Genomic DNA, 24,178 nt, shown 5'->3' with positions numbered 1-24,178 from the left:
TTAGAAAACAATTTGGTAGTATTTCTCAAAATGTTATACATGGATTAACATTTAGCTTACAAGGAATTTAAGGAATTCAAGGAATTTAGCTTACAAATGTGTTAGTACTGTTCACAGAAATATATGTACACATATACTGCAGCATTGTTTTTAATAATGTAAAAACTAGCAACAACCTCAAGTGTCAGTAAGTATGGAACTGACTTAAAGATAGTACCTTCATACTATGACTGAAATTCTATGTAGCCATTAAACAGAAACAGAATTAGATGTAGGAGTATTACCATTGAATGATATCCATGATACACTCAGTAAAAAAGAAAAAAAGAGTTTAAACAACTGTCTGAAAGATATGAAGCTCACTTTCCCTACTGAAAGTCTCCTTGCAATGAAATGCACAAATCTTAAGTGTACATTTCTTGAGTTTTGACAAATGCATATACAGGCACCTCCATTTATTGCCACTTTTTTGTGTACCTGTTGCCTTTTTTGCAAAGTGAAGGTCTGTAGAACTCTGTGTTGAGCAACTGTACCAGCATCATTTTTACAAAGCATTTGCTTACTTCCTGTCTCTGTTACAATTTGGTAATTCTTGCAATATTTCAAACGTTTTCATTATTCTATTTTTTATGGTGATCTGTGTGATCTTTGATGTTACTATCGTAATTGTTTTGGGGCATCAGGAACTGCACCCATATAAAACAGCGAACTTAATAAAAAATTGTTGTGTATGCTCTGATTGCTTACCCACTAGCCATTCCCTCCATTCTCTCCATCTTCTAGGGCCTCCCTATACCCTGAAACAAAGCAGTATTGAAATTCGGCTAATTAATAACACTGCAGTGGCCTTTTAGTGTTCATGTGAAAGGAAGAATCACAGGTCTGTCACTAAGTCAAAACCTAGGCCTTTTGTGCCAAACAGGTAGCCAAGTTGTGAGTGCAAAGTAAAAGTTCTTGAAGGAAATTAAAAGTGCTACTCCAATGAACACATGAATCATAAGAAAGCAAAACACCCCAGTCGCTAATATGGAGAAAGTTTTAGTGGTCTGGTTAGAAGATCAAACCACAACATTCCCTTAAGACAAAGCCTAATCCAAGCCAAGACCCTAACTCTCTTCAATTCTGGGAAGGCTGAGAGAGGTAAGGAAGCTATAGAAGGAAAGTTTGAGGCTAACAGAGGTTCATTAATGAGATTTAAGGAAAGAAGCCATCTCCAAAACATAAAAGTGCAGATAAAGCAGCAAGTTATCCAGAAGGTCTGGCTAAGATAATTGATGAAGATGGCTACACTAAACAAAAATTTTCAATTTAGATGAAACAGCCTTATATTGGAAAAGTGATGCTACCTAGGACTTTCATCGCTAGAGAAAAGAAGTCAATGCCAGACTCCAAAAACAAAGCCCCTTTTAGGGGCTAATATAGCAGGTGACTTTAAGTTGAATCCAGCACTCATATACATACATAAATTCTAGGGCCCTTAAAAATAATGGTATACCTGTGCTGTAAAAGAACAAAGCCTGGGTGACAGCACATCTGTTTACATTGTTTACTGAATATTTTAAGCTCAATGTTGAGGTCTATTCAGAAAAAGATTCCTTTCCAATTATTACAGCCCATTGACAATGCACCTGGTCATCCAGGAGCTCTGATGAAGATGTGCAACAAGAATAATGTTTCCATGCTGCTAACACAACATCCATTTTGTGGCCCGTGGATTCAAGAGTCATTGTCACTTTCAAGTCTTACTATTTAAGAACTACATCTTATGAGTCAATGGCTACCTACATAGTGATTCCTCTGATGGATCTGGGCAGTCTTTTGAAAACCTGGAAAGGATTCACCATTCCAGATGCCATTAAAAATATTTATGAATGTTGGGAAGAGGTCAAAATATCAACATTAAGAGGAACTTGCAAAAAGTTGATTCTAACCCTAATGGATTACTTTGAGGGACTCAAGATTTCTGTGGAGACTCAAGATTTACTGAAGATGTGGTAGAAATAGAAAGAAAACTGGAATTAGAAATGGAGCCTGAAAATGTGACTGAATTAATGGCAGCAATCTGAAGATAAAACTTGAATGGATGAGAAGTTGCTTCTTATGGATGAGCAAAGAAAGTGGTTTCTTGAGATGGAATCTACTCCTGATGAAGATGCTGTGAAGATTATTGCAATGACAACAAAAGATTTAGAATATTATATAAACATAGTTGATAAAGCAGTGGCAGGCCTTGAGAGGATTTGTTTCAGTTTTGAAAGTTCTGTTGTGAATAAAATGGTACCAAATAGCAACATATGCTACAGAGAAATTGTTTGTGAAAAGAAGTCAGTTGATGCTGCAGACTTCATCTTTGTCTTATTTTAAGAAATTGCCAAAGCCACCCCAGCCTTCACAGCAACCACCACCCTGATTGGCTAGCAGCCATCGACAGTGAGGCAAGACCTTCCACAAGCAAGAAAATGAGGACCCGTTGAAAGCTCAGATGCTTAGCATTCTTTAGCAGTAAAATATTTTTAAATGAAGGTGTGTACATTGTTTTTTCAGACGTAATGCTGTTGAATAGTTAATTGACTACAGTATAATATAAAACCATAACTTATATGCATTGGGAAGCCAAAATTTTATTTGACTTTGTTTATTGTAATATTTTCCTTATTGCGGGAGTCGGGAACCAAAGCCCTCAGTATTGCAAAGGTATGTATGTCTGTATAACCGTGTGCCTATGAGTATATATAGAACATTATGATCACCCCAGAGTTTTTCTTCATTGGCTCCTTTCCTCCCCAGAGGGGGAGGAAATTTGACTTAAGTTGACATTTATTTTAGTACTGCAGTTAAGTTAGTTATACCACTGTCTTTTTACTTCTTTTATCACTTTGAATAATGCTATGTTTTATGTAGGCTTTCTCTTTCAGTTTCTTTGAAGATCTTCACTTTTGTCTTTGGAGTTCTGCAATTTCACTATGATATGTGTCTTCATGTAATTTTTTAAATTTTATCTTGCTTGGAATTTGTTGTGCTTTCTGAATATGACAGTTCTGGAAAATTATAATCCATTTTCTTAATCTCTTATTTTTTTGTCTTTCCTACATTCAGGGTAAGTTATTCAGCTATATTGTCCATGTCACTTTCTCTCCTCAGCTGTGTCTCATTGATCTTTAGCCCATGCATTGAGTGTGTGGTCAATTACATTTTTCATTTCTAGAAGTTCTGTTTCTTTCTCAAATCTGTCCGGCTTTTTAGATAGAACTGCATTCCTTCCTCGTGTTTTAAGCCTCCTTTGCTCAGTAATTTAGGACATTTATTTCCTGTGCAATAATATAATGTAATTCCAGTATCTGAAGTTATTGTAAGTCTGTTAACTGCTGTCTGCTGTTTCTGCTGATTCTTGATTATGGCAGCTTGTTTCCTTGTTTTGGTTTTTTTTATCTAAAATGTAATTGTGAACTCCAGTTCATGTAGAAAGTGGTATGCTTTTGCTTATGACAAATACCACATGGCACATGTTAGTGTGATGTTCTCAAGACTATACTAGTAGCAATAATTTGTACCCCAAACACATTTGAGGAAGCGATAGTTAAGCATTCTCAATTGAAACCTTTCCCCCATCCCTTCTGCCTTTTTCCCTAGAGCCCAGTTTGAGGTCAACAAGTTTCCTTGTTGTCTCCCTTTCCTAGTGGGCAGGATCTTTTTTTTTTGGTTTACCCTTTCACTGGTTTTATGCAGTCATCTCAGTTTGAGGTCTCCAGCTGATGTGGGCCCAAGGTCTTGTATCATGTCACCCAGTGGCTGTTGAAACGCAAGCCTGTTGGTTACCAATGTTGGCCAGAGGACTTCTGGGCAGGTGTAGGTAGATTCCACGTTCTACTGTGGTTTTTAGCTCTTGCCTCCTTTGGCCCCTGAAGTTTTTTTTACTTGCTGATGTGCTCTATATGTTGATTCCTTAATGTATGCTACTGAGAGGGTTTTCAGGTTACCTCTTCTACGTGATGCGCTAATTGTTTAAAATAAACACTGGCCCCAGTACTAAGGTGAGGTCACTAGGTGGAAAAGAAGTGGATTGGGAAGGCATGATAATTACTTTTTCACCTAACAGTTTTACTTCTGGGACCTTATCTGATAGATATACTCCTACATAAGGAAGTTGAAATATGTACAAGGATATTCAGCACAACATTATTTGTACTAGCGAAAGAGTAGTATGAATCTAAATATTCATCGATAGTGGACTACTTAAATAAATTATGGTACACCTTTATAATGGAAAAAGAAGGAAGCAACTCTGAGTTTATCAATGTAGAATAATTACCAGAAATATTAAGTGAATAGAGATAGATGTAGAACCATATCATTGTATGTGTGCTACCATTGTGTGAAAAATAAAGTTTATATATGTAAATGATTATATTATAAACTGGTAACCTTGATTATCTTAATGGGGGGGAGTTTTGTGGAGGTGGACAGAGATGGGAATTATGTGCCCTTTTGTACCTTTTTTAATTTTAGATCATGTGCCTGTATGCTTATTTTAAGAATAAATAAGTTAGTTTTTAAAAATAATAATTTTAAAAGATGTTGATAGGTGTTAGCAGGGCCATTATACATTTTGAGCTGTAAATCTTTGAAAAGTACAAAATGCTATGTTTTTATCCATGGCTGCCCCCCTTTTTCAGTTATATTTTAGGGTATTGCTACAGGAAACTGGGAATGTCACACCTGCAGACTGTATTGGTTGTGCTTGGATAGTTAGTCTCCTTTAGTTCCCAAGTCCCTCATTCTGTTTTCCTAGCTGTTGGGTCTGAGGATTCAGCAGTGAGGTGGGGAATGCACTTTGACTTGTCAATTGGAAAAAGATGTAGACTGAGAGACCCCTTCCGAATAATACCTTTAGCTTAATTCTTGCCTTGGACTCTCCTGTGGACTAACCACCCATTCCCCAGAAATGGACTTCCCCTCCCCCAGTTTGTCTCCACATGACCTCAACCTCCAGTTCTAAGCAACCCAGTCCTTCTTGCCATTTCCTCTATCACTGTCAGCTTAGAACTCAGGTTTTAACTTCCTTTTGGCCCAGTGTTCTTTAGCTCTCTGTCAATGGGTCTCTCTTAGACTGAGAGTATTAAGATAGAAGAAATGTGCCCATTATTAAACAACAGCATGAATTAATATTTGAGCTCCAGTTCCTGTTTTAGAAGCTAGCCACTAGATGTCTCTCTTGTAAAGAAATAACCTTTTACATATTCAAAAAGCTACTTTTTGTTTTTGGATAAAATTACAGCATTCAAATTATATTGCAATGATACATCCACCCACCTCTGTGATTAATATCAATAGCACTTTTTTCCTTATATAGTTTTGTTTAAGTACTTCTTAAAGCACAGTACTGTTTTTTTTTTTTTTTTTGCGTGGTGTCTTATAAGTAATACATGTTTATACTTTGCTGCAAACTGACTTTAGAAAAAAGCAAAGGAAAGTGAATTGACGTGTTTAGCAGTTATGGTCATGGGGGAACAGTGGATTTTGCAGTGATCTTTGCTGGGGATTACATAATAGGTGCTCAGTACAAACTGGTTAACTATTTGAAAATGTTTAGCTCTATGGTTTCTCTGCCATAACAGCTTTGGTACAGTCTGATGGGAAGATTTCAGAGCAACAACAGGGACTTACAAAAACTGAAAGAATAGAAGCCTAATGGTTTCTCAATAAGACATTTCCTTACTGGGGCCATGTACTCAGGTAAGGAAGTTCTTGTGACTTGGCATCACAGAAGGTGGATCTTTTTAAAATGGATACATCTTTTTAAAATGTGTTTTTACTTTGATAGTTGCCTGCCCACAATCCTTGAATGCTTCTGTGCCCGCAGGAGTTATTAGCTCAGAGATACCTTCAATGGACAGGGGTAGAATTGCTAATAGGTGAAATTTTATCATCTCATCTCCTGGCCTTGGACTATCTAAAGCTCTCAAATGTTGTACCCCATTCCATAGCCTAAAATTAACTCCCTTTTCTTATCCTCCCCTCCCTCCATTTGAAATTGCTATCTTTCAGGCAGTTGGAAATGTAATCTGTTTCAAGTATTTCTCGTTAAGCAAAATAATGTAAATCTTCCTCAGTGTATTTGCTCTTTAAAAAGTGGGGAAAAAAATTAAAGGAATAACAATGCCATTAATAATCAAATGTTTATTTTGTGGTTAAACATGACAAAATTTAATTTAATCTTTATGTATAAGTTTTCTTTTCAAGTTACTCATTTCACTGTACCTGTTGCCTTGTTTGTAAGATGGAAACAGTAGTGCCAGTTTTGTGTATGTGGCTTTCAATCTAGAGTGCATGTCAGAATTAACATAGGCAACTTCAAAATGCAGATACCTGAGCCTGACCAACAGAATTGCTAATTCATTAGGCCTCAGAGTTAGGCATCTTTTTTTTTTTCTGTGTAATGTGTTTCTTTTTCATTTAATTGAAGTATAATTCAGATACAGCATCATACAGTTTCAGCTGTGCATCATAATGATGTGACTTGTATATACTGCAAAATGATTACCACATTGTCTGGTTACTATTAGTCATCAAAGTTACATTTTTTTTTTTCATGTGATGAGAACTTTTAAGATTTACCTTTCTCAGCAACTTTCAAATTTGCAACATAGTTTTGTTGACTATGGTCCCCATGTTGTACATTATATCCCAAATGGTTTATTTTATAACTTGAAGTTTGTACCTCTTAATACTCACCCATTTCACCCTGTCCCTCAATCTGCCTCCTCCAGTGAGAATCACCAATCTGTTCTCATGAGTTTAGTTTTATTCTTTTAGATTCCAGATATAAGTGAAATTATATAATATTTCTCTCTGTTTTATTTCACTTAGCAGGAGGTTTTTCCATGTTGTTGCAAGTGGCATCTTTATTTTTTGAAAAGCATTGGATGAGCCTATGCTTATGTGAGGCAGAGGATATAAGGAAAATTTCTACCTTCTTCCTTTTGAGTTTGCTGTGAACCTAAAAATGCTCTTAAAAATAATGTCTTTCATTTTTAAAAAATCACCAAAGATGATTCTGATGTTTATCTCTACCTGAAAACTACTGATCTATATGCTAATAGTAAGTCACTGCCCTCAAGTAGTTCAGTCAGTGGGAGGCTCAGCAGACCTTTCCCGGGTACTGTGGTTGATGCTCCCGTGAAGTGCTGTGAGAGCACAGAGGAGGGCTCACTGCTGCAAGCCCTTAGGAATGGGGAAGTGATACTCCCTGAGCTGAGGGTTGGAAAGGTCTCCCAAGGAAGATGGAATTTAAACAAAGTTTTGAAGGATAGGAGTTGTTTTTAAGTGTAGGTTTTTATTCAGATGGAAGGAAAGGATGGCCTTGTGGTGAGAATATCAAATAGAGGAGCAAATTTAGACAGTGTATGTAGTTTGGTGTGTCTAGAAACAAGGGTGGGCGTTGGTAAATGGTAGGGGATAAAGCAGGAGAGAGCCCCTCTGTGGATGCCTTACAGGACCTTATATTCCATGCCAGAGAATTTAGACAGTTGTATGTGAGCAGAAAATTTTCCTGCTCCTATGAGGAACCCATACTAAATATGAATCTTCATAGTCTGTCCCACCCAATTTCCTAATGTATTCAACTAAATGTGCCCAGGCTGGTCACCATCCTTATTCCTACAGTGTTGTCCTCTTCCATATTTCCTAGCCATCTGTGAAAGTACACATGGTAGCTCATCTCCATTATTTCTCCTCTGCTGGAGTTCTTATAGTACATATTTCATATTTTCTCTACAGTTAATACGAAACAGATGTCAGCATTTAGTGCTCGTATTCAGTTTTTGGTGTGCATGTATCTGCTCTCCTTTTTGCATTCTGGTGTTTCTTGGTAGGGGCTCTATTGGCATTTTGAACAGGACAATTTTTTGTTGTGTGGGACTTTGCTGTACAGCACAGGAAGGTTAGCATTCCACTAAATGCCTCCCATTCTTGGAGCAATCAAAACTGTCATTTCCAAGTACCCCCACTCCTCAGGTTGGTACCACTCCTAGTTGAAAACTACTTTATTAAGTGCTTAAGTATTTATCAACTGTTTACAGCAAAAATGTGCTTTTTCATTTCAGTCTTCCTTACTACATCCATTTTCTTAATAAACTGTCTACTACTAAGGCCAGTACCACATACTTAACCTGTTTCCTACTATCATATAGTAATGAAACTAATTTTTTCAAGAGCAAAATATATGTAACTGAAACTTTTCAGACTATTTTCATAATGATGTGAAACATAATGTTATGGTTTTCATTCTCCCCAATTCCAGTAATTTTTAATCCATTCTAAGTAACTTCACAGACCCTTTGTATCCACTCTTCCAAAAACATTTATTATGGTACCAATTCTAATAAAATAGGTGGACTATTTTTACAAAGAATAGTTACATTTATTTTTGAGACTTTAAATTTTGATCTTGCAATACATTTTGAAAGATGAATGCCTGTGAGTGAAGAACTGTGTAGATACTTTGTACATTTGGTATTCCCTTGAAGGGCTTTAAAATTTGGTAAATTTTCTTCTTGCTTTCAATAAAAATAAGATTTTATAACTGACAGTGGAACAAAACACTTTTTTCCTAAAAATTCCATCACATATTATTTGCTGCTTCCAAATCCTGATGTACTATCTTCCTTTTTTATTGCTTAGTAGACATGAAAGATGAAGCCTAGAAAGAAGAAAACTGATGTCTTGTATCAGGATGTTTTATGTTGCATGAAACAAAGTACCCATGTCAAACCAGTTTGACTCTGAAAAGGGTATATAGGCTCCCATAACTGAATGTCCAGAGGTAGGATCGACTTTAGGGTTAATAGATATATTGACATGATTATATCATCAGGGACCCAGTTTATTGCTGATTCTCCATTGAATCTAATATGGTGTCAGCTAAATCCTCATGGTCATAAAATGCTCCTGGTAAAAGTTTGGATTACAGTAAATATCCAGAAGTGCTTCTCTCTATAATAATTGAATAGGAAACCTGAAATTCACCATGGTTGGATCACCTAGGTCATCTACTCAATCCTGAGCCATTGTTTCCAGAAGCATAAAATAATGATTTTTTTAAGCCATCCAGTAAGTGCATACCCCTGAAAGTAGGGATAGAGTCCATTCATCAAAGTACGTGTTGCATGGATTAGAAAGGAGGATGGTAGTAAGGGATTATCAAGTAGAAAATCTAAATGTCTACTGTGACTCTTAAAAATGATGTTGAAATATGGAGGCAAATATTTAAAATAAAATATAATTAAAATATAGTTGAATTAGCAGTACAGAAAAATAACATGGTTTGCTGTTGTACTTTCTGGAAAGTTCATAATAGTATAGTGTTGGAACATAGTCTGTAGAGTTATTTACTGCCTGGGTTCAGATCCCAACTCTGCCATTTTCCAGCTGAATAATGACCTTGGATGAGTGACTTTCTTCTCTCTAGTTTAGTGTTCTCATCTGTACAATGAAATAATGACACAGAGTTACAAGAATTAGATGAATTAATACATGAAAAAATTTTAAAACAATATCTGATATATAAAAAGCATTTAAACTATTGTTTAATGCTCGCAGTTTTCATAACCTGTAGACTTTACTAATTTAATTAGTGGTATAGTATTGTGAAGATCAGACATGCAAAGTCCAGCTTTAGCTTACTTCATGGAGTCATCTGTATTTAAAAATTGGAGGTGAAATAATTTAGACATATTTGAACTGACATAATATGTGAATGTACTTCTCAAAAGTCATGGAAATGCTTCTCTTAATAAACAAAAACAAGGGCTGGAAAGATAATGTCCTGACTATACCATAAAAACACTAATTAGGAGAGTTAAATAGTAGGATGAGGGGTCTCCCTCTAAGGTCATCATTTCAGTTTTCTTTAAAAACCTTTGTTGTTGGTACATTAACTACAGAATAAAATCCATTCTGTTTAGCAGAACATTCAGGGCCCTTTACAGCAAGGTCTGTACTCATATGTTGTATTCATCCACATGTCTGGTTTCATCTCTAGCCACTAAACACTAAATTCAGAATAGGTAGAGTTCGGGTCTGAATTCATGGTAAAATGTTCTCAGTTAAAGACCCTGTCGGTATTTTCTTCATAATTCAGGACATTGAATTGAATGTAGAGTTATAACAATGGTCATAATAATAACTAACATATTTTATTATTGTTCTGGAATCTTGACATGTATTTGTTCATTTAATCCTATGGCATAAATACTATTGTTATCCCATTTTACCGTGAGAAACTGAGGCACGGAGGAGGTGTGTCTCTTGCTCAAGGTCATATCAAGTGACAAATTAGGAGTAGAATTCAAACAGAGAGTCCACTTGACGTCTGCCCTGTCCTACCTCTGGGAATTACAGTATATTAGTATTCTTCTTCTGTACAGTGCTCAGTAAAGAAGAGGGTGCTTTCATGTGAAAACTCTCTACTCTCAAAATGATATGGAAGGAAAAATGCAGTGCCCAGGATTGGTGGTTGATCACTGCCCTAAAAAGAAATCTGCTTTGGGCTCATCCCCTCAGTCTAATTGTGCCCCTGATGCCTAGAGAGCCCTCAGAAGTGTTCCTTGAGTATATAAATGTTGGTTAATCAGTAACAGAATGGAATGAGAATTGGTGAAGTTTTTGTTTTTGTTTTGAGGAAAATATGCAAATTCATTTAAACTTTATTAGAAATCTTAGTTCTTAGAATTCAGCCTTCCCATGTAACTCTTGTTTGTAGCATATTTCTTGAGGAAGATAGCTTTGATGTTGTCTAAATGATTAGATAAGTAACTCAAGTTCTGGTTGGGTAATAATTTCTGAGATAAGAAAGAAACATCTTAAAAGAACACTTCCAATAAAATATTTTTTAAGTTTAAAAAGAATGTTAAAATTCTTTCTGTCCTTCCTATGACTACCATCCTGTGCTTCCCCATGGAAACATTTTTTACTTTGCTGATTATAACAAGGAGCAAATCATTATGTTGAAGATTTATTTAATACAGGCATACAAAGTAAGAATTAAGTCTTTTTATGATGTCAAGAAGTAACTAGCTAAAAGTTTGAGGCATATCCTTCATACTTGTAAATACATATATGAATATGTATTTTAAATGTGAGTGCCATCATTCACAAAACACAAGCACATTTTTGTACCTCAGTGCATATTCTTCTGCCTCATTTCTAATTTATTTCTGTTATGAGAAGTGGTACAGTGGACATTTTGTACATGTATCATTACTTGTCCAATTATTTCCTTGGGATAAATTCCTGTGAATAAAATTGTTGAGGAAAAAATACATGTTTGTTTTTTTTCATGATGAACTTTTATTTATGGCTTTTATGAAATTGAACTGCCAGAAGCTTGCACCAGTTTATATTTCTGTCAATAATAGTGTCCATGCCACCATACTTCCCTAGCATTTCTAATTTTAACAACATCCTTCTAAATTTGGTAGGTGAAGATATTTCATTGGCTATAAATGAGTTTGAACATCTTATTGTATTAAGAGAGCAGTGCAATTTAAAAGGATCTGATGACTTTTGATTTGAATCTAATTTGGAATTATAGTAGCATTCCAGAGATTAAAATTACCAATTTTAAGTCAGTAAGACAAGTATGAGTATATAGGTAGAGAACTTCCTTCCTGCCGTCTCTGTGTCATCATTTACATATTACTGTTTTGAAATTTGGGAAAGAATGATCCTTAACAGTTTCTAGTAAGCAGGAGTTTATTAAATAAGTGTCCTGTATTAACTCACTGAAACCTGGTTTAAAATGATACTTTTTTCCTCACTTAATATATGTACCATTTAAGTGTTTCTCAACTTTTTTTTCATTATCTCCTCCCAAGGAGCTGTTTTAGACATTTTACCCTCTAGTTGCTGTCCCCTATCCCCATGGTATTTTGATACCACAGGTACACTGCATATCTGTTTATGTACAGTGGCCCTATGGAGGGCCACAAAACATACTATTGATGAAGGTTTTTTTAACTCTCCCAAGAACCAGTTTGCACTCCCTTTAAGATGATGGTGCTCCCATTGAGAATATTCGATGTGTGTGTTTTGGGTTGATGCCCTGGGGGAGGAGGAGGAAAAGCTTTGCTATGCGTGAGTAGTTACTTCCATGTCATGGGTCTCACAGAGAGGTCAGTATGGCTATTATTTTGTCAGGTTGTCCAGAATGTAACATTAAGTTTAATAATTGTCATCCTTACATCATGAGTCTGTTATCAAATGCTAAACATAATGCCTTGGGGTGCTTGTTACCTAGAATATTCTGGGAACAGAATTTCCATCCTTGAGAATGTTGATAAAAATGGCAAGGAAACAATGACATTATTTTTTTTTAGATCAGTATATTTATTTATTTATTTATTGTTATCATTAATATACACTTACATGAACAACATTGTGTTTACTAGATTCTTCTATTATCAAGTCCCTACCGCATACCCCATTACAGTCACTGTCAATCAGCATAGTAAGATGCTATAGAATCACTACTTGTCTTCTCTGTGCTATACTGCATTCCCCATGCACCCCCCTACATTATGTGTGCTAATCGTAATGCCCCTTTTTTTCCTTATCCCTCCCTTCTCACCCACCCTCCCCAGTCCCTTTCTCTTTGGTAACTGTTAGTCCATTCTTGGGTTCTGTGAGTCTGCTGCTGTTTTGTTCCTTCAGTTTTCTCTTTGTTCTCATACTCCACAGATGAGTGAAATCATTTGGTACTTGTCTTTCTCTGCCTGGCTTATTTCACTGAGCATAGTACCGTCTAGCTCCATCCATGTTGTTGCAAATGGTAGGATTTGTTTTATTCTTATGGCTGAATAATATTCCATTGTGTGTATGTACCACATCTTCTTTATCCATTCATCTACTGATGGACACTTAGGTTGCTTCCACTTCTTGGCTATTGTAAATAGTGCTGCAATAAACATAGGGGTGCATATATCTTTTTCAACTGGGCTCCTGTATTGTTAGGATAAATTCTAGGAGTGAATTCCTGGGTCAAATGGTATTTCTACTTTAGTTTTTTGAGGAACCTCCATACTGTTTTCCACAATGGATGAACTAATTTACATTCCCACTAGCAGTGTAGGAGGGTTCCCCTTTCACCACATCCTTGCCAACGTTTGTTGTTGTTGTCTTTTGGATGTTGGCCATCCTGACTGGTGTGAGGTGATATTTCATTGTGGTTTTAATTTGCATTTCTCTGATAATTAGCTATATGCAGCATCTTTTCATGTGCCTATTGGCCATCTCAGTTTCTTCTTTGAATAAGTGTCTATTTACATCCTCTGCCAATTTTTAATTGGGTTATTTGCTTTTTGTTTGTTGAGGTACATGAACTCTTTGTATATTTTGGATGTCAACCCCTTATCAGACATGTCATTTATGAACATATTCTCCCATACTGTAGGATGCCTTTTTGTTTTACTGATGGTGTCCTTTGCTGTACAGAAGCTTTTTAGTTTGATGTAGTCCCACTTGTTCGTTTTTGCCTTTGTTTCCCTTGCCTGTGGAGATATGTTCATGAAGAAGTTGCTCATGTTTATATTAAAGAGAGTTTTGCCTTTATTTTCTTCTAAGAGTTTTATGGTTTCATGACTTACATTCAGGTCTTTGATCCATTTTGAGTTTACTTTTGTGTATGGAGTTAGACAGTAATCCAGTTTCATTCTCTTACATGTAGCTGTCCAGTTTTGTCAACAACAGCTGTTGAAGAAGCTGTCATTTCCCCATTGTATATCCATGGCTCCTTTATCTTATATTAATTGACCATATATGCTTGGGTTAATATCTGGACTTACTGTTCTGTTCCACTGGTCTTTGGGTCTGTTCTTGTGCCAGTACCAAATTGTCTTCATTATTGTGGCTTTGTAGTAGAGGTTGAACTTGGGAAGCAGGATCCCCCCTGCTTTATTCTTCCTTCTCAGGATTGCTTTGGCGATTCGGGGTCTTTTGTGGTTCCATATGAATTTTAGAACTGTTTGTTCCAGTACATTGAATAATGCTGTTGGTATTTTGATAGGGATTGCATTGAATCTGTAGATTGCTTTAGGCAGGATGACCATTTTGACAATATTAATTCTTCCTACCCAAGAGCATGGAATGAATTTCCTTTTATTAGTATCCTCTTTAACTTCTCTAAAGAGTTTTATAGTTTTCAGGATATAGGTCTTTCACTTCCTTGGTTAAGTTTATTCCTAGATATTTTATTCTTTATGATGAATTGTGAATGGAATTGTTTTCCTGATTTCTCTTCCTGCTAATTCATTGTTAGTGTATAGTAATGCAACAGACTTCTGTGTATTAATTTTGTATCCTGCAACTTTGCTTAATTCAGCTATTAGATCTAGTAGTTTTGGAGTGTAGTCTTTGGGTTTTTTATGTACAAAATCATGTGATCTGCAAACAGTGAAAGTTTGACTTCTTCCTTGCCAATCTGGATGCCTTTTATTTCTTTGTGTTGTCTGATTGCCATGACTAGGACCTCCAGTACTATGTTGAATAAAAGCGGGGAGAATGGGCATCCTTGTCTTGTTCCCAATCTTAGAGGAAAAGCTTTCAGCTTCTCACTGTCAAGTATGATGTTGACTGTGGGTTTGTCATATATAGCCTTTATTATGTTGAGATACTTGCCCTCTATACCCATTTGTTGAGAGTTTTTATCATGAATGGATGTTAAATTTTGTCGAATGGTTTTCACCATCTATGGAAATGATCATGTGGTTTTTGTCCTTCTTTTTGTTGATGTGGTGGATGATGATGATGGATTTTTGAATATTGTACCATCCTTACATCCCTGAGATGAATCCCACTTGCTCATGATGTATGATCCTCTTGATGTATTTTTTAATTTGTTTTCCTAATACTTTGTTGAGTATTTTTGCATCTATGTTCATCAGGGATATTGGTCTATAGTTTTCTTCTTTGGGGGGTCTTTGCCTGGTTTTGGTATTAGAGTGATGCTGGCTTCATAGAATGAGTTTGGAAGTATTCCCTCCTCTTCTATTTTTTGGAAAACTTTAAGGAGAAAGGGTACTATGTCTTCTCTAAATGTCTGATAAAATTCAGTAGTGAATCCATCTGGTCCAGGCGTTATGTTCTTGGGTAGTTGTTTGACTATCGACTCAATTTCACTACTGGTAATTGGTCTGTTTAGATTTTCTGTTTCTTCCTGGGTCACTCTTGTAAGGTTGTATTTTTCTAGAAAGTCCATTTCTTCTAGGTCATCCAGTTTGTTAGCATATAGATTTTCATAGTATTCTCTAATAATTCTTTGTATTCCTGTGGTGTCCGTAGTGATTTTTCCTTTCTCATTTCTGATTCTGTTTATGTGTGTAGGTTCTCTTTTTTTCTTAATAAATCTGGCTGGGGGATTATCTTATTTGTTTATTTTCTCAAAGAACCAGCTCTTCATTTCATTAATTTTTTCTATTGTTTTATTCTTCTCAATTTTATTTATTTTCTCCTCTGATCTTTATTATGGTCCTCCTTCTGCTGACTTTGGGCCTCATTTGTTGTTTTTACAGTTTCAATAATTGTGAATTTAGACTATTCATTTGGGATTGTTCTTCCTTCTTTAAATATGCCTGGATTGCTATATACTTCCCTCTTAGAACTGCCTTCACTGCATCCCACAGTTGGGACATTGTGCTGTTGTTTTCATTTGTCTCCATATATTGCTTTATCTCTGTTTTAATTTGGTCATTGATCCATTTATTATTTAGGAGCATGTTGTTAAGCCTCCATGTGTTTGTGAGCCTTTTTGCTTTCTTTGTACAATTTATTTCTAGTTTTATACCCTTGTGATCTGAGAAATTGGTTGGTACAATTTCAATCTTTTTGAATTTGCTGAGGCTCTTTTTGTGGCCTAGTATGTAGTCTATTCTGGAAAATGTTCTGTGTGCCCTTGAAAAGAATGTGTATTCTGCTGCTTTTGGGTGGAGAGTTCTGTAGATGTCTGTTAAGTCCATCTGTTCTAATGTGTTGTTCAATGCCTCTGTCTCCTTACTTATTTTCTGTCTGGTTGATATGTCCTTTGGAGTGAGTGGAGTGTTGAAGTCTCCTAGAATGAATGCATTACATTCTGTTTCCCCTTTTAATTCTGTTAGTATTTGTGTCACATATGTAGGTGCTCCTGTGTTGCATGTATAGTTATTTATAATTGTTTATCCTCTTATTGGATTGACCCCTTTATCATTATGTAATGTCCTTCTTTGTCTCCTGTGACTTTCTTTGTTTTGAAGTCTATTTTGTCTGATACAAGTAATGCAACACCTTCTTTTTTCTTCCTATAAGTTGCATGAAATATCTTTTTCCATCCCTTCACTTTTAGTCTGTACATGTCTTTGGGTTTGAAGTGAGTCTCTTGTAGGCTGCATATAGATGGGTCTTGTTTTTTTATCCATTAATGACTCTGTCTTTTGATTGGTGCATTCAGACCATTTACATTTAGGGTGATAATCAATAGGTATGTACTTATTGCCATTGCAGGCTTTAGATTTCATGCTTACCAAAGGTTCAAGGGTAACTTCTTTACTAAGTCTAACTTAACTCACTTAGTATGCTATTACAAATACAATCTCAAAGTTCTTTTTTTTTCCCCCTCCTTTTCTTCTTCCTCCATTCTGTATGTATTAGGTACCATATTGTATACTCTTTGTATACTCTTTGTATACATTTGTATACTCTTTGTCAATCCTTTTTTATTACCTCTGGTGACAGCTATTTAACCTTAGGAACACTTCCATCTGTAGCAGTCCCTTCAAAATACACTGTAGAGATGGTTTCTGGGAGTTAAATTCTTTCAGCTTTTGCTTATCTGGAAATTGTTTTATTCCCTCCTTCAAATTTAAATGATAATCTTGCTGGATAAAGTATTCTTGGTTCTACACCCTTCTGCTTCATTGCATTAAATGTATCATGCCACTCCCTTCTGGCCTGTAAGGTTTCTGCTGAGAAGTCTGATGATAGCCTGATGGGTTTCCCTTTGTATATGATCTCATTTCTCTCTCTGGCTGCTTTTAATAGTCTGTCCTTATCCTTGTTCTTTGCCATTTTAATTATTATAGGTCTTGGTGTTGTCCCCCTTGGGTCCCTTGTGTTGGGAGATCTGTGCACCTCCATGGCCTTAGAGGCTATCTCCTTTACCAGACTGGGGAGGCTTTCAGCAATTACCTCCTCAAAGACACTTTCTATCTCTTTTTCTCTCTCTTCTTCTTCTGGTACCCCTATAATACCAATATTGTTCCATTTGGATTGGTCACACAGTTCTCTCAGTATTCTTTCATTCTTAGAGATCCTTTTTTCTCTCTGTGCCTCAGCTTCTTTGTATTCCTCTTCCCTAATTTCTATTTCATTTATTGTCTTCACCATATATAATCTGCCTTTAATACTCTCCATTGTGTTCCTCAGTGATTGGATCTCCGTCCTAAATTCGTTCCTGAGTTCTTGAATATTTTTCTGTACCTCTATGAGCATGTTAATGATTTTTATTTTGAAATCTCTTTCAGGAAGATTCATGAGGTTGATTTCATTTGAATCTTTTTCAGGTGTATTCATAATTTTGCTTTGAACCAGGTTCCTTTGACATTTCATAATTTGTGTATGGTGCCCTCTAGTGCCCAGAAGCTCTACTCTCTGGAGCTGCTCAGCCTCTGGAGCAATGTCGGGGGTCGCAGGGGAGCAGTACTGGTGCCTGGGGTGAGGAAAGAGCTGTTTCCTACTTCCTGGTTGCTATGCCTGTCTCCACTGTCAGAACCAGTGAGCCAAACACACAAGTGTAAGCTTCTATGCTTTATGTTTGTAGCTGCTGTACACGGGGCTTCCCTCTGGCTGGCCTGATGCCAGGGCAGGGGTTGCCGGTTTGCGAGTCTGTGCCAGGTGCAGACTAGCTGGGAGGAAGACACAGTAGGCTGTGTATCACGGTGGGGAGCCTTGGAGCTGCTTAGCCACAGCTTTGGTACGTTACCGTGTTCCATGAGGTCTGCTCTTTTCTCCAGGTGTATGCAGTCTGGTGTAGCCTTCTTTCCTGTTGCTCTTTCAGGATTAATTGTAATAAGTATATTTTCATATTATATGTGGTTTTAGGAGGAGGTCTCTGTCTCACCTCTCACGCCACCATCTTTAATCCAATCATCAATGGCTTTATTATAATTAAAGGCATTTTGTTGAATTTTGGGAGCAGAGGTCTTAATGTATTACGAGTAGTAGAAATGTGTAAATTTCTGTCCTGATGGTTCTCAAACAGTGGTGATTTCACCCGCTAGAAGACATTGGCAGAAACTGGGTGCATCTTTAGTTGTCACACCTGCACAGTGGGTGTTGGTAGTGGCATCTCATGGGTGGAGACTTGGGATGCCGCTAAACATCCCACAGTGCCCAGGACAGTGTCTCCCACGCCCAACCACCTAACAAGGAATTCTCTGGTCCAAAATGTCAGCACTGCTGAGGTTGAGCAACCCTGCTCTTTCCTAGTGATTCTACTTCTTGAAACCTATCTTCAGAAAATAATCCAAAATACAAAAACAATTATATATGCTCAGAGGTACTCACTGAAGCATTACTAACTTTAATTTTTTCCTTCACAAAATGTGTTCTTTTAGAAAGTGTACAAATATAAACAAAAAAATAAAATTACAGGCTCCCTCATAAGGAGTGTTGCTGGGATTTTGGTGTATGTAAATTATTTTAAGTGGGACATGTGTCACTGCATACAATTTTGAGAGATGGGAAACAAAGTTAATTTTTTGAGACTTGGAAAGAGATGTGATTACCCATGTCAGAACTATCTCAATTTCAGCAACATCAATTTCAGGAAATCTTCATAAGCACCCTCCAACCTCCCTTTGTCTACTTTCACTTAAATCTAGTCTGAATAACTGCTCTCAAATGCCTCATACTACAGTAGAGTAAAAGAGTACAAGCAGTTTTTCAGTCAAGTTAACTTTTAATTCATTGTAGCAGTAGAGATAAATGATCTCCTTCCTGGGTGATATTGTTTTATTTTTTTCTTTAACTTAAGGGAAAACATGATAAAAAAATTGGAAGCAGTCATAATGTCTATCAGTAGAAAATGGATAAGTAGATTTTGGTATTCTTCACACAATGGAATACTGTACAACAGATAAAATTGATGAATTTATATGTACCATCATGAATAAACCTCTAAAGCATAATGTAAATGAAAAAGCAAAACAGAATATTTAAAGTTGACAACATTGAAATTGTTACCATCACTCAAAATACAATTTATTATGAATATTAATATTCATATTATTACCATTTATCAGTAACCTTAGATTAGGTTATCAGTAGCCTAATCTCATTTCTTAGGGGAAAAAAATCTCAAATATAGCAATATGCAAGTTGGTTAAATCTAAGTGTTACAGTGAGTGTTCTTTATATTTTTTCTTTGTTTTGAAATACTGTAAGATTACATTTTTAAAAGTAAATGTACTTTTCAAATTTGTTCATGTAGTTCATTAACTATAGTAAATAAATTATTTCCAAGGTCTATTCTTTCTCTGTTTTGGCAACATGTAAGTACTTTCTGAAGGTATTTAGGGTCAACTGAATGTTAAGAAAGGTGAATTGTTCTTTAAATTACTCGGTTATTGGAGTGATTGAGTATAATTTACAATTCCACAAGATGACAAGTTCATAACCTTTTTTTTCCCTTGTAACTTAATTAACATGGAAAAACAACTGTATTGAGAAAGAAACCGGTACGCTTTAAGATTTTAAAAGTCAATTTATTTCTTACTAAAAGAGAAATGTGATTATCTCTTAGCTGCTTTGCCTATTTCACAGGTAACCAATGTTGAAAAGGTGTTTTGTTTTCAAAGAATTACATATTTAAAACCAATGACTTGCATTTGCATTCAGATTTTTTTGTGTGTGTTTTTCCTCTTGAGATTTTACACATCTGGCCTTTAAATTAATAAAAGGTGCCCTACAACTTTGTTCTATCAAAAAGATAATGAACCTGATTGTTTCTTGTATGATGTGACACTATCAACATAAGCAAAATCAAGCATATTTTTCTCTAGCTAATGCCTAAAACTGTCTTTATTGAACAAAGCTTCCATGAGCAGACCTGTGATAACTTATCCAAATAAAGAAGGGTTTTTACTGGATTTTATGGTCGTTGCCTCCTGACAAAAATTTGAGTAGATCATATCAATGTTTGGTAGGAGATACTCTACTAGATTGTTTTTAAAAAATTATTTGAGATTTAAGAGATGCTGGCCATTGCTTAGACATGTTGCTGGCCATTTATTTGCTAATGTGCAGTAAGCCATCTTGTAGTGAAGACATTTAACTTTCTGTAAATAATTCAGTATTTTGAGTATTAAATTTTTTTCAAAAGTAATGGTGTCTAGTGTCACCAAATTTAGATGTGTTAAACAGAACATATGGCTATTTACTGAGGTTAGATATTCAGTGAATTATTACTGTTGATCCTACGTCAAGCCAGAGTTTAGACCTGAAAGCAAAGGACTACAGCTCAGAGTGCCTTCTGCTTAGCAACCAACTTGTTGTCTACTGTTTTGCTGCTGAATGCACGACACACTCATGGCTCAGGAGTGCATCTGTAGCCAGCTGGTCTCAACCCGATAATACTTCATTCACCTAATTTCCAAACTAGTCAGGCAAAGACATCAGTTCATTGTTTTGTTCATGAGGAAATTTATTTGTAAACTTAAAGTAGTAGGACACTGATCTCAAAAGCCCCTGAACTATGAGAAATTGCATCCTATTTCAGGAATATGAAGTCCTTAGAATTCAGCACTGCTGCACTTCTTTTTTTTCTCTTTAAAATCTTTGCTAATATAGTGTTTAAAAGAATAGCCCCCAAAATCTTCAAAAACAGAAAAGAGACTTAGTAGATAAGATAGGTTAAATTCTAAGAATACTTTTAGAATTACCACCTGGAAGTTTGTGTTTAGACCTTTCATTGTCTCCCTTGATCCTCACATGATTATTTTCTTTCTTAGAAAACAACAGTTTTGTTGGCATGTGAAGTTACAATTCCCTCAGAGTCAAGCTGTGTACATAGAAAAAAGGTATCACCACTATTAAGAATTTACTTGTTTTTATTATGTCTTCCTGTTTGACAAGCTGTTAATTTAAATGTGATGTCAGTAGTAGAATGGGTAACTTAAGCTGTAGTATATTGATAGAGTGAAAATGTTAAGCATCACTGAAAATGAATGAACTATAGCTACACACATCAACATGGATGAATCTGAGAAATAACATTGAATGAGGAAAACAGGTTAAGGGATGATGCATAAAGTATGATTGGAAGGAAAAAAAACCAAAACTGTACTTTTTTAGGAATACCTACAGAGATAGATGGTAGAACTCTAAGGGAAATGATTAACACAGAAATCATGGTGGTGTTTACTTGAGCAAGCAAAGTAGATATAAGGAGGGAGACGCAGGGAGACTCAAGAAGGCTAAAAACTTTCTATTTCTTCAGCTGGGTGGTTATATAGGAAATGAGTAATGGCCCCACATTCTACTGTGCAAAAATTATTACTATTGACATCATAGTGTGTCTCTTAGAAAATACATTATTTTAGACACATATATATGTATATTCATAATTAGAACAATTTGCATAAACAGTTTATTATCCTTCATATTGTGAACATTTTCAAGTGTCTTTTAAAAATTATAGTGGTTGTGTACTATTTGATCCCTTAGGTTAGGAAAATTTTAAAGTGCTTTTTAAGTAATGTATTTACAATGTCCACATTTTACATAAACTGTATTTGTCATATGGATTTTAATGAAAATGTTCTTTGAAATACTAAAACAAGGAAAGGACTTGAGTTTAGAGATAGAGATATATTGCACGGTAGTGTATGTGAGTATGTATAAATGGTTGAGGAAAGTTATTCAAAACAACGTCTTAATTTTGTCTCTACAGCTTTATAGTTTAAAACAATGTGCATACCTATAGGAAAGTTTGGAACCCTGAAATGTTTTGTTTTCAAGGAAAGGAATATCAATTTTCAACCCAGTCTTTTGATTTAGAATGAATAAACTTGAACATGCACTGAAATTAGCAACATCTTTTTTCAGATTTTTTATTTCTGCAGCTTTCAAGTATATTTCATCCTGACTTCTTTCTTTTTCATCTTTGGGCACAGATGTGTGCTAAAAGAGACTTTGTATTTTTATAATTCATTTATAGGGAGCTTTCCAAAATATTGTTCTTTAGGACTGAGTTAATATATCCAAGAAGTCCTCTTGAGCTTTTTTCATAAGTAATTTTGTTTGAAGGGATGTTATATTTTGCCAAGAGCAAAATAAAAGTCTTTGTTCAGTTTCTTTAAACAAAGAAAACACAAGATTTAGTAATTATAAGTTAACACTCTAGTAGAAAGTTATAAATAATACAAATTCTGTTGGTTTTTTTCTTTTTTGAACAGAGTACCAGAAGATAAAACTATTAGTGAAATCCTAAGACCTTACATTGATCCTGAAAAGTCTGATCCTGTAATTCGTCAAAGGTATGTTTTAAAATCTCCTAATTTTCTAAAATTATTAAAAATGTTGAAGTATTTGTTGAGTGCATATTTATTATGTAAAGCCATAATCTTATTAGAATTTTATGTGTTAGTGCATTTTACTGTCTGTGCATTTACATTCTGTTTCCACAGGCCTTACCAGGCAGAGGTGATCCTTTTGGATAGTAATGAAATAGTATTTAACACTTACTGTTTTCTGTGGTCCAGAAACTCTATGAAGCAGATGCTAATAAATGTATTAATTCACTTAATCCTCACAGTAATTGTGTAAGGTAGATTAGTGCTACTATACCCATTTTACAGATGGGAAAACCAAGCCTTAAAGTGGTTTAGTGACTTCATATAGCTGATAAGCAGGAAAGCTGGGATTTAAACCCAGGCAATCTGGAGTCAGAGTCTGCACTCTTAACATTTAAACTAAACTAACTACCTTTCAAGTTGAACCAAAAGCTCTGAAAATTAAGTTTCCAAGTAACTGTTAAAGACAGGAAATACTGTTTTAGCCAAGTCTTCATAAAACTAAGATACACTAGCCTCCTGTCCAGAAATACAGCATGGACAGAAATGGTTAACATAACATAGTGGAAAAATTCAGTAATGAATATCTGGGTCAGAAAGTTAGCTGTTCCTTATTAGCTGTGTCACTTAACTTATGGTTAATTTTTTCCATCAGTGAAATGAAAATTACATATCTACTAGATAGGGTTCTTCAGAAGCTTTAAAGAAAAATAGTATATATTAAGTTCCTAGTACAGGACCTAGCACATGTAATCAGTGATCAGAAAAGGAAACAATTTAGAGTGTGAATTAGTAGTGGTCCTGGACAGGAACCCAGTTGACTTTCTTTTTCTCTGGATGGTATTGCCTGGGATATGAATGTTTGGTTTGGTTCCAGAGTAACTTAATGTTTAAAATTTAGACTGGGTGGGTTCTAAATTGTCCAATCAAGCTTAGTTAAATCTCATCTTCTACTTTTGATAAAAGGTAGTGCACAGACTGAATCAGATCCATATCACATGTCAAGCAGTCCATTTAGCACAGATGTAATAGTTGGATTTCTTTCCCTCTTATTACTGATAATCCATTTGTTACTCTCAGTCATATAGTTGGTAGTAAGTCAAAACACCTGTCACTTAATTGGATACATATTTTAATAAGAAATAAAGTATCAAGGTTTTAATTTACTGCAATATGTGTTTTATTTTAAGATATTTAGTTGTACAGAGGGACGAAAGGTAATTTTTAAAAATTGAGATCCTTGGTTAGAAAGTGTCTTTAACCCCTTTTCCATGCTTGAATAGATAAATTTTAAGTATTATTAGCTGCTCATAAAGCTTAGTCTTTCATAGATGCTGTCTTGAGATATAGTAAACATCAATTTTGCTTCCTTCAATATGACACTTTTATTTCAGGTTGAAAGCCTACATTCACTGTCAGACTGGGGTCCAAATTTTAATGAAGGTTGAACATATGCAGCAAAATGTAGTAAGGTAAAATTGCTTCTCTCCTTACTTCTTTAGGTATTTTCTTATTCAGTAATGTAAGTAAGTAGCTTGGTTAGCTTAAGATGGGAATTGATAAGTTATATCAATATGACTTGG

At 35.4% G+C, this 24,178-nt stretch overlaps 1 protein-coding gene across 1 annotated transcript in view; it reads left to right on the top strand.

Annotated features, from left to right (window-relative positions):
• ZNHIT6 (zinc finger HIT-type containing 6) overlaps window positions 1-24,178 on the top strand; it is a 56,571-nt gene that overhangs the window by 13,876 nt on the left and 18,517 nt on the right. The window contains exons 6-8 of the mRNA XM_017661173.3: window positions 21,033-21,101; window positions 22,479-22,559; window positions 23,990-24,067. Coding sequence (XP_017516662.3) covers window positions 21,033-21,101; window positions 22,479-22,559; window positions 23,990-24,067 — 228 coding nt within the window. The remainder of the gene's footprint in view (window positions 1-21,032; window positions 21,102-22,478; window positions 22,560-23,989; window positions 24,068-24,178) is intronic.

The sequence above is a fragment of the Manis javanica genome, chromosome 4 (assembly GCF_040802235.1).
Source record: "Manis javanica isolate MJ-LG chromosome 4, MJ_LKY, whole genome shotgun sequence".
NCBI lineage: Eukaryota > Metazoa > Chordata > Mammalia > Pholidota > Manidae > Manis > Manis javanica.
Note: the sequence above shows the minus strand (reverse complement) of the source record. Positions and strands in the feature narration are given on the sequence as shown.